The 11,336-nt window shown below is 40.4% G+C and overlaps 1 protein-coding gene across 1 annotated transcript; it reads left to right on the top strand.

The window, feature by feature from the left end:
* Positions 1-8,767: 8,767 nt before the first annotated feature.
* LOC105889214 (zinc finger protein 665-like) lies at positions 8,768-10,623 on the top strand. The gene has a single exon (XM_031567125.1). The coding sequence runs from the start codon at positions 9,120-9,122 to the stop codon at positions 10,107-10,109; it is 990 nt and encodes a 329-aa protein (XP_031422985.1). The 5' UTR covers positions 8,768-9,119; the 3' UTR covers positions 10,110-10,623.
* The last annotated feature ends 713 nt before the right edge of the window (positions 10,624-11,336 follow it).

Below are 11,336 nucleotides of genomic sequence, written 5' to 3'. Positions count from 1 at the left end.
AAGGAGGGTAAGACACAAAAGGTCATTGCTAAAGAAGCTGGCTGTTCACAGAGTGCTGTATCCAAGCACATTAATGGAAAGTTGAATGGAAGGAAAAAATGTGGTAGAAAAAGGTGCACAAGCAACAGGGATAACCGCAGCCTTGAGAGGATTGTGAAACTAAGCCCATTCAAGAATTTGGGGGAGATTCACAAGGAGTGGATTGCAGCTGGAGTCAGTGCTTCAAGAGCCACCACGCACAGACGTATCCAGGACATGGGCTTCAACTCTCGCATTCCTTGTGTCAAGCCACTCTTGAACCAGAGACAATGTCAGAGGCATCTCACCTGGGCTAAGGACAAAAAGGACTGGACTGTTGCTCAGTGGTCCAAAGTTCTCTTCTCAGATGAAAGTAAATACGATCTGTATGATTTATTTAGTCTTGGTCACGGGTTGCTAGGCAGATTTCGTGGGGCACATTTAAAACTGCCCCATCTCCCAATGTAAACTTTGGTCTGTGTCCCTCACGCTCATTGGTGTTTCCATAGCAACAGTCTTATGTTTGCAACACTGCCCCAGAAGGGGAGGATTTTCACAGAGCAAGCACAAACACAGAAAAACACACAAATCAAATTACTCCAAAACAGCACTATAATGCTTGTGAGTGTAGTCTATTCACACACACATTTCCAATTGAATCGCTACTTTACATATTAAAATAAAATAAGATATACTGTATTTCAGAATCAGAATCAGGTTTTATTGGCCAAGTAAGTTTGCACAAACAAGGAATTATTTTACAATTAATTCTATTTTTGGCTCCAAAATGGGTTCATTTGCCTGGCCTAACACTCTCCTCCACCGACGTGTGTGCCGCACTGAGCAGGACTAATGCACGAAAGGCTGCTGGCCCTGATGGCATCCCCGGACGCATGCTCAGGGCCTGTGCTGGGCAGCTAGCTGAGGTCTTGACTGACATATTCAACATGTCACTGGCCCAAGCTGCTGTCCCCACGTGCTTTAAAACCACCTCCATCGTGCCGGTGCCAAAACACTCCACTGCAGTGAGCCTAAACGACTTCCGCCCTGTTGCACTGACCCCCACCATCATGAAGTGCTTCGAGAGGTTGGTCCTGGCTCACCTCAAAACCTGCTTACCACCCACACTGGACCCCTTCCAATTCGCCTACCGCAAGAATAGGAGTAAGGAGGATGCCATTTCCACGGCATTACACTCCGCCCTTTCTCACCTGGACAATAACAACAGCTATGTGAGGATGCTGTTCATAGACTTCAGTTCAGCCTTCAACACAGTCATCCCCTCCAAACTGATCACGAAACTCAGTGATCTGGGTATCAACACTTCCCTCTGTAATTGGATACTGGACTTCCTATCCAACAGACCCCAGTCTGTTAGGGTAGAGAACCACACCTCCTCTACCCTCATCCTGAACAGCGGCGTGCCACAGGGCTGTGTGCTAAGTCCTCTCCTCTACTCCCTCTTCACCTACGACTGCACACCTGTACATGGTTCTAATACCATTGTCAAGTTTGCAGACGACACAACGGTGATTGGCCTCATCAGTGACAACGATGAGTCGGCCTACAGAGAAGAGGTCCAGCACCTGGCGGTGTGGTGCGCCGACAACAACCTGGCTCTCAACACCAAGAAGACCAAAGAGCTAATTGTGGACTTCAGGAAGAAAGCTGGCACACACATCCCCATCCATATCAACGGGATTGAGGTTGAGCGTGTCGCCAGCTTCAAGTTCCTGGGTGTCCACATCTCTGAGGACCTCTCTTGGACCATCAACACCTCATCCCTGGTAAAGAAAGCACACCAGCGTCTCTTCTTCCTGAGGACACTAAAGAAGGCCCATCTGTCTCCTCAGATTCTAGAGAATTTCTACCGCTGTACCATAGAGAGCATCCTTACAAACTGCATCTCAGTATGGTATGGCAGCTGCTCTGTCGCGGACCGTAAATCATTGCAGAGGGTGGTGAAAACTGCCCAACGCATCACCGGTTCCTCACTCCCCACCATTGAGGCTGTCCAGAGCAAGAGATGTCTGCGGAGGGCAGGCAGCATCGAAAAGGACAGCTCTCACCCCAGCCACAGACTGTTTGCCCTCCTCCCCTCTGGGAGGCGCTACAGGGTGCTCCGTTCCCGGACCAGCAGGTTCAGGAACAGCTTCATCCCTGCGGCTGTCACCATAGACATAGTATACTATGTCTATGGCTGTCACTCTACTGAACTCTGCCCCCCACCCCCACACACATCTCCCCCAGTGACTGTACTTCCCCCCTCCACCCTGGCTTGACTGCCACACACCCTCCTCCAGCCACTGAACATTTGCACCAGAATGTTTTTTTCTACCACTTATTACTGTATTAATTGTACTTATACCATACAATACCTCTTAAATATAATATTACTAATACCTCTTTCACTTCATCTCACTTATTACCACCACTAATACTTACACCTGCACTTTACATATACTTATCATACCTACACTTTTAACTTCAATTGCTGCTATTCTTGTCCCAATTACTGTTCATATTGCATATCCATTTCTTACTGTTCATATTGCATATCTATTTCTTACTGTACATATCTATTTATTCACTTATTACACTTTACATATGCACATACTCTGAACTTTTTGCTATTTTGCACTTCTGGTTGGATGCTAAACTGCATTTCGTTGCCTCAGTACTTGTACTTAGTGCAATGACAATAAAGTTGAATCTAATCTAATCTAATCTAATCTAATATGTCTATAGTTAGACAGGCCAGAGACTATAGCGGATTGCCTTTTTTCGCAGCAGCTGGTCATTAGGTCAGTACGTCGCAAATCACCAGAGGAGTCTGCACGGCAATAGTTTACTTGTTTGTTTACAGCTTAAGTAAGTGGATGTTAGTCCTGTTTCCTATTACTTTCCAACATGTTTGTGCGTCACTGACGAACTGTAAATCTGTTTTCTTGTAATATGAATGTAGCCTACTCGAGAATTCCGTAGCCTACTGTAATGATGTTTGGTTAGCAGCTAGTATGTTAGTGTTTGTTAACATGTGGAGATGATAGTTCAGAGCTGCCAACTTTTCAAAAAACCTTGGAGTGAGATTCTGTCGGGGGTGACCAACATTTTGCCGCGCACGCAGCCACACACGTTGGTGGTTCAAATATCAGGGAATTGGAATTCATTTGGCGTTGTGCCCATGTTGCGCCCTGCATTCTTGTGGTTTCTGCGGCCCGAAGTCGTTGATAGGGGTCAGGGGTGTCGCTGCACGATGGTAGTCCGCTACACGATGGTAGTCGCGCATGCTCAGTTGCTCACTGCCCGATGGTAGTCGCTACACGATGGTAGTTACGCGACACTGTCGACAGCGGAATACAATCGCTAGCTACAACTTGTGGAACTTTGCGAAAGACGGTATACTTTAAGAAGCTTGGTCATTGTATACAACTGTAAGTTCCTAACGTTTGTATGATAAAGAAGTTAAAGATATACTGGATATCCCGATGTCCCGTAGCCAAGCCCACATTTTTTACACGCGTCGCCCGACAAGGGCGCCCGACAAGTACACCGACAGGCGTCGTTCGACGGGCCCAACCTTAGTACAACGTCAAATTTTCTCGGAATTCAAATACGAGCTGTTCATAACTAGTCTGTACTGTAAAAATGTTATCTATAGGCTAAACTTGAAAAGGCAAACTTATCTCAGTCATGGTTGTTATCATTTTTTGGGGAAAAGTAGCCATTTATAACAAAACCATATGCTTATCCTACATACACTATAGAAACTATCAAAAAACTATTCAATGAAATTAATACGTTCTTATTTTCTTTGGTATTTTTGCGATTAGCAATGATGATTGCTAGGTAATATGTATGTTGTTGTCCAATGTCAAGTCTCTATTTGATCATGTGACAATACAATACACGCTATAGTTAAACCAATTCGGCTTTTTAACTAGCCCGTCAACTATTCGCCAGCCCACGGAGTCAGCAGGGATCAGCATCGCTGCTTCTGCCCTCAGTGGTGTGTCAGCAACCATGCAAAAAGTAACTTACGGCTATTGTGATAGATATACATTTCAAGACAAGTTATAGCCTACATACATTATGGTAGGGCAGGATTACTAGGCTACAAGTTGGGTAAATAGTGGTCGCTATTATTATTACTTTCTAACTATTTTTTACGGTAAGAAATTGTCCTGCTGAGAGTCAAACAAGACTTAGTTCATTGTGTACACACCCATCGTTTCTGAAATAAGTAAGGTTGATTAATTAAACACTATTTATATCGATAACAAACACCTTTTAGACGCAGTTGCGGAGGTAGGGAACGCTACGATGTTTTTTTTAAATATCATATCTTGCACCTGGGCCCGTCGTTACTACGTTACGCCACTGGGTGGCCTACTGGAGATGGAAGTCATGCTTTACAGCTTCTTTGCTTCACAGAATGTAACCATAGCTGGTCCATCCCCAGGACATTTTGGTTTAAGTAGATGTTCTTTCCTGCATTCTAGTGGATTTTTGGGTGGTATGCTAAAGATGTGCAATACCTGAACTTATTCTGATTCATGTTCATCTGATCATGACTTGTAGGGCCTTCTAGACTTGAGCTGAACATTCAACCAGAAAACTATTGTTGTGCCTCAATGACTGTCTATGTACCACAATATAGCGTAATTAATAGACCTGTGTTTAAGATTTGACCAAGGTAATAATAATAATAATAATAATAATAATGCATTTTATTTGTAACACACTCTTAATTCAAAAGAATTTCAGAGTGCCAACATAGTAGAAACAAACTATAATAATAAAATAAAACTAGTAAACATAAGCATAATAGAAAACTTAGTGACAGTTATTTATCACAAAGGTAGGTTGATAGACATTTTGATTACAATGGTATTCAACTCATTCTTAACTGAAACCTAACCTATATTGTTAATAATTGTATTCTTAAGAGCACTTAATGATTTATGTTCAGCAAAAAATGACACAAGATTAGTTAGGGAGAAATATTATTCATTATTCAAAGCCTCCCACCACACGTTCCATCAAACAAATAAAGTGCTTAAACAGTAGCCTTTTTAAGCAATACAATGGATCAACACATGACAAATATAACTAAAAATTAGGTATCAGATGCAGATCAGAAGCTAGTTAGCTAGTTGATGACATCTGAGGGGGGCTCCCATCTGAAACAGGGCTCCAGGTCGGCCATCTTTATGGCCATTATTGAGGACAGGGTGCCATCCAATGCCAGGCTATTTCTGGTCTTAGTTTTGTTCAGTCTCACAACTGAAACACCCTCTCAGCATCTGCATTCGAATTGGGCAACACCAGGGCCAGCTTGGCGACGGCAGCAAGCCTCTTAAATTCTTTGGCTTCTGTCACCTATGGAAAATGAACCAAGAACAAAATGGAAAAACATACCATATTTTGTTTTGATTAATACTGTAAGTATACTGTGACAAAGTTCAGATACAACATGCATAGTTTGCATCATGTATGACACAATATATGCATGCATCAATAAAAGCAACAGATGTAGCCAAGCCACACCTGCCAAAAAGAAAGACAAAAAAAATGTGCTCTCCTGATGCTTGTTATGACAGCTGAGTCACCACACAAAATCAAGTTCACACGCACAAACACAAACGAATAATTTCTTTCAAGATTTAAAGTTTAAGAGAGTGAGTACTTAATTGAACCACATGTCATTAACATACCTAGTCTCTGCTCAGATTGGAAAAGATTTTCTTCAGCGATGGATTCTCTTCCCGAGTTTCTAAACTAAATAAATAATAAAAAATTAAAAATAATGCCAACTTTGAGACCAAATGTAACATTCTAAAACAGTGCCAGTTTGATTTGATTGGCTGTTGAGCTCAAATATCATCAACCTCTTGCCAGAATCACAGACTACAACTTTTAATGCTTAACATTAGCTAAAATAAATATGTGTACTAATTTGTATTGCAAAAAGGTAAATCCATGGTAACCTTCTCTCTCTTTTTACCCACAACCTCTTCCCCAGGTGTCTATCCTATTGTATGAACATAAAGATAAAGGGGCAGTACAAGAACAAGTCAGCAAGCATCTCTGAGAGAATTGTGAGTAAATAAACTTTTTCTATGCCAGTCACAATAGATGTATGGGCAAAGTTTTGTTGGAGGCCTGCCAAAGAGAAAGCCTTTTTAATACATGTACATTTTATTAACTAGTGTTACATTTTTAAAGTAAGGTACATCATCTTAGGAGTGGGCGATATACCGGTTTGATAGTAAAAACCGGTATTGTGCCACGCCATGATATGGATTTTGCAATACCGTGGATACCGCGATTTATTCATAATTCATAATTCATAAATTCGAATTTGGCATTCATATTGTTTTGTTCCAAATTTCAACTGAGTGATAGTACTAAGTAGCTACATCTTTTTTTATTTTAATCTAACCTTTCTTCTTTCTTGGTATGTTAATATGTTGACCTATTTTTATGAGCGGACGGCGCATGCATTTGTTGCGCGCATGTAGTGCTAGCAACAAACAAGCGTGCAGGCAGCTGAAGTAAGTAGGCAGGCTCTCCATATCTCTCTCCATAGTTGTGTCGCCGTGTTGTTTTAGCCAAAGGTGTAAGCACCAGGCAGCAACCTGTTAAATCACTATTCAATTGGCAGCTTGCACATTGTCTACTGGTTGTTTATCATATTTCATATCATCATTCTTAACCCACATAGGTAAGGTACATACAGTTGGCGGCTGCTAGCTTGTGATGAACTCTTGTTAATATGTGTGAATATGAACTCTTTCATACGAAGTTGCACAGGCACACTGAGGGTTTCTACCTTTTCCCATTGTAATTTTATGATTAAATCGAGGAGACTATAACATGAGCTAGATAACTAGCTATCATTTCATGCAAATGTAACTCTTCCATTTAAATCGTTTATGCTAAGGTTATTTAAAGTTTCCTTAGCTAGCACAGCAATTCGACAACCATAACCAGGAAACACAACTTTAGCTGCAAAGTTTAATTTTTCTAAATCAGCTCACCATTAAAAAGCAGTCTTGGGTTCAAAGTGATTACAACCACTTGTGTGATGTTAAATGGCTTCACATAGATATAAACAATCCTAAGAGAAATAATGGGAAATCGACAAAGGGCTCACTCTGATATCACTGTAATGTTAGCGAATATTGCTCATGCTAATATTTAGTCTTCGCTCTTCGTCCAAAGCCAAATCTATTCTTGAGGTTCCAACATTTTTCAAAAGCAATTTGGCTTTGAATGTGAGTATTAGGTCGAGTTATCTTCTGTCCCGTCGTTTGAAGCATACCTTTTAGCTCCGGTCTCCCATTATTTAACATTTCACGTTTCGATTGAAAGTCCAGTTTCAGGCTCTCGCGCACGCCCCCTTCATTGAGACCGAGGTACTGTTTGCCTCCCCTCAGTGCTTTTTCACTGCTATGCGGGTTTATGTAATTTATCAGCAAGACTACATAGGTTCTACACATACGTGAAATACATTACCTATTCTATGGATAGAGAGGACATACAATACAAGTGTCCACAAATACTACAGTGGTGACAAACAACGAGAAAGCAAAAGGCATGCGCTCAACCCAGTTAGTGAGGGATTGCACAATCTGAGATAAGGCGCTGCTCGTTGCTGCCTCACCTCGCATGTCTCTCTGTTTGAACAGGACATGCGCAAATTCAGCGATTTTTGATTATAAAAATGCTTGAAATGATTGGAATCATACAGAAATTACATTTGTAGCACATATCAGTAGATACATATTTATTTTATCATTATTTGATTTTTACTTTTCATGATGACATATTTTGCCTTAACTAATATAATTTTAGCTAAGAAGGGCTATTAAAATATGATTCAGATTTTTTCCCCTCATATATCGTGATATCATATCGATATCGTCTGGACAGTGGAAAATATCGTGATATGAATTTTAGCTCATATCGCCCACCCCTACATCCACCCCACCCCCCTACTACACTCCTTTGTGTAGTCTCAGCAGGTTGTGCTAATGGCCATAATCCTTTGTCATGCTAGTTTTCATTCGAAGCTAATAGGTCAGAGAGAGAAACCATTATATTAACACCACAGAGTCAGATTAATGAACTCACATTTTAAAGGCTGGCACTGGGCTGTCTGGAAGTATACTGTATGTGTAATTCACCAGCAGTACAACTATACTGTTGTTCTACTGTTGTCCTAAATTTCCTTCGGGATTAATAAAGTATCCATCTATCTATCTATCTATCTTTTTTTATTTTCAGATTTATCGTTGCATTGAAGGATAGTTTGACCGAGTTTCTGTTTCCAAAACAGAACTAAAGTCAGAAATGTCTGGATTTACTGGACCATCACAACTGCTCATGTCAGTGAAGAAGGAGATAAAAGAAGAAGAATTTGATGATTTCCTACAAGAGTATTTGTCTGCAATTCAGACCGTGGAAGAAAAGCCTGGAATGGAATGTGAAATCAAGACTGAAATGTACACATCACCAACCATGAAAGAAGAAAAGTATTCACCAATGGAAATTAAAGATGAAGAAGAATTTGATTTAAGTGAATATGGTCACCATGTCTCTTCTCCTACAAGTAAGTTGCTTGTTCATCATTATATGTTATGTATAGTTACACTACTTGAATTTGAGAGAATGGCTAACTTGTGCTTCACAAAGCGAGACCTATTCAGAGAACAGAGATACTGTGGGAATACCTTCCTTATGGGATACTAGCTGCAGTCTGTTACATTTAAAAGAGAGAAAGTGTCTGCCGTAATTTTTCTCTAGCTCTGTAATTCATGTGTGTGTATCTCTGTTTACATTCACATGTAGTCTCTAGGTAGACACTTTTATCCTAAGTCACTTCTAAGTTATGTACATTTCTAGCAAATAGCCAATATATTGCAAAGAAATTGTAGAAATTACATCCCAGATAGAAGAGAAGAGTGAAGATATTGCTGAACTTTTAAAATAATCTTACAGGAGACATTCAAAGGATCCAATCTAACAAGAAAGGGAACACTGAGGAAAAAAGAAAAAAAGACAGATGTCACAATCGCCCACACTCAACCGTACATATGGCGACACATACTGGAGAAAAGCCAGTTCAGTGTTCACAGTGTGGAAAGACCTTTAACCAAATGTCTTATCTTAGGAAACACCAGAAGATCCATACTGGGGCAAAGCCACACCAGTGTTCTCAGTGTGGAAAGGCCTTTATTCAAATTGGTAACCTCAAGTCCCACCAGAGGATCCATACCGGGGAAAAGCCTTATCAGTGTTCTCAGTGTGGTAAAACCTTCAGCCATATGGGTTATCTTAAGCTACACCAGAGGATTCATACTGGAGAAAAGCCACATCAGTGTTCTCAGTGTGGAAAAACCTTTAGCCAAATCCCTCATCTCAAGACGCACCAGATAATCCATACTGGAGAAAAGCCACATGAGTGTTCTCAGTGTGGAAAAACCTTTAGCCGAATGCATCATCTTAGGTCACACCAGAAGATCCATACTGGGGCAAAGACACACCAGAAGATCCATACCGGGGAAAAGCATTATCATTGTTCTCAGTGTGGAAAAACCTTTAGACAAGTGTCTGATCTCAAGAGACACCAGAGGATCCATACTGGGGCAAAGCCACATCAGTGTTCTCAGTGTGGAAAGACCTTTAGCCAAATGTCTAGTCTCAGGTCACACCACATGATCCATACTGGAGAAAAGCCACATCAGTGTTCTCAGTGTGGAAAAACCTTTACGCACATGTCTAATCTCAGGACACACAAGAAGATCCATACTGGAGAAAAGCCACATCAGTGTTCTCAGTGTGGAAAAACCTTTAACCGAATTGGTAACCTCAAGACACACCAGAAGATCCATACTGGAGAAAAGCCACATCAGTGTTCTCAGTGTGGAAAGGCCTTTAACCAAATGTCTCATCTTAGGAAACACCAGAATATCCATACTGGGGCAAAGCCACATCAGTGTACTCAGTGTGGAAAGGCCTTTAGTCAAATGTGTAATCTCAAGAGACACCAGAGGATCCATTCAAATGATGTGCTGCCCTGCTAATACATGATTGAGTATCACTTACTGAAATAATTTTGATTAGATGAAAAAATGTGATGTTCATTTTTGAAACAGGTTTTAGGTTAGATATTGAAACATGAATTGAATAAAAAAAAGTGAGTGTTTTTTTCAAGTATGTGTATGTGGGGTAGACACAGACAAACATGGCTACCTCGAGAAAACAGGCTGCACTCACTAGTAATGGGGAGGTGGAGTATGAGTTACTTTTCCTGACAGAATGTAATAAATACAACAACAGGGAAAACAAAACAAAAATTGATAACTTTGTGTGTAGTCCTCGTAGGGATTGTAGTTCTTTAGCTTGCGGCCATGTTATGTGTGGGTTGTAGCTGTCAAGAAAATAACTACTATAACTAGTTACCAAGTGAATTTTTGTATCTTTCCTGGGTAGTCGTTATTAAAATCATGTTTTTTTTTCTGAGAGAATTGTCATGTTTCCTTCTTTTAATTTAGCCTCCTAAAAACAACAATTTCATACATCTTATTGTCAGTAATTTGGCTAATGAATGATAATTATGATGTTAATGATAACAGGCTTCTTTCGAATTAACTAGGCTCGACTCTCATTAACTGTGCTATAATTTATGATTTTTATAGTTTATAATATAATATAATTCATCATTTTTATATTTTTGCAATAATAATCTTACTTTAAGACATATACCTAAGTGAAATTCACTGATTGCACTGACAGCCAAATTTGCTTTCAAGCACAAGTGTGCTTACATCTGTAGGGTATGGCCTTAAACATACCAGGATACAGTAACTAATTAGTGCATATTAACACACCCAACATTTGCGTGAAATGATAGCTAGTTACCTTGTAACTTTGCTTCAGACTATGCTGCAAACTGTATTTCCTGGTTGCTATGGTTGTTTAGTTGCTATGCTAGCTAACTAGCTAGCTAGGGGAACTTTTCAAGTATACCTTAAATGGTTTAAATGGCATAATACCATTTGTGTGAAATGATAGCGAGTTATCTACCTGACGGTTCAGTCTCAATTTAACTTAAGATCATAATAAGAAATAGAAACCTTCTGGGTGCCTGTGCAGCTTCACTGCTTGACCCCCAAACACACACATTTAACTCAGCAGCTAATTAGTGTATATTAACACACCCAGGCAACTGCCAACTGTTAAAATGGGGCACTAAGCCCGAGATGGCCAGGATTGCCCATAGCTAGGTTAACTGGCATGAGACCTTGCAT

This window comes from Clupea harengus, chromosome 5, assembly GCF_900700415.2.
Source record: "Clupea harengus chromosome 5, Ch_v2.0.2, whole genome shotgun sequence".
Classification (NCBI taxonomy): Eukaryota; Metazoa; Chordata; class Actinopteri; order Clupeiformes; family Clupeidae; genus Clupea; species Clupea harengus.
This window is presented reverse-complemented; position numbering and strand designations above follow the sequence as displayed.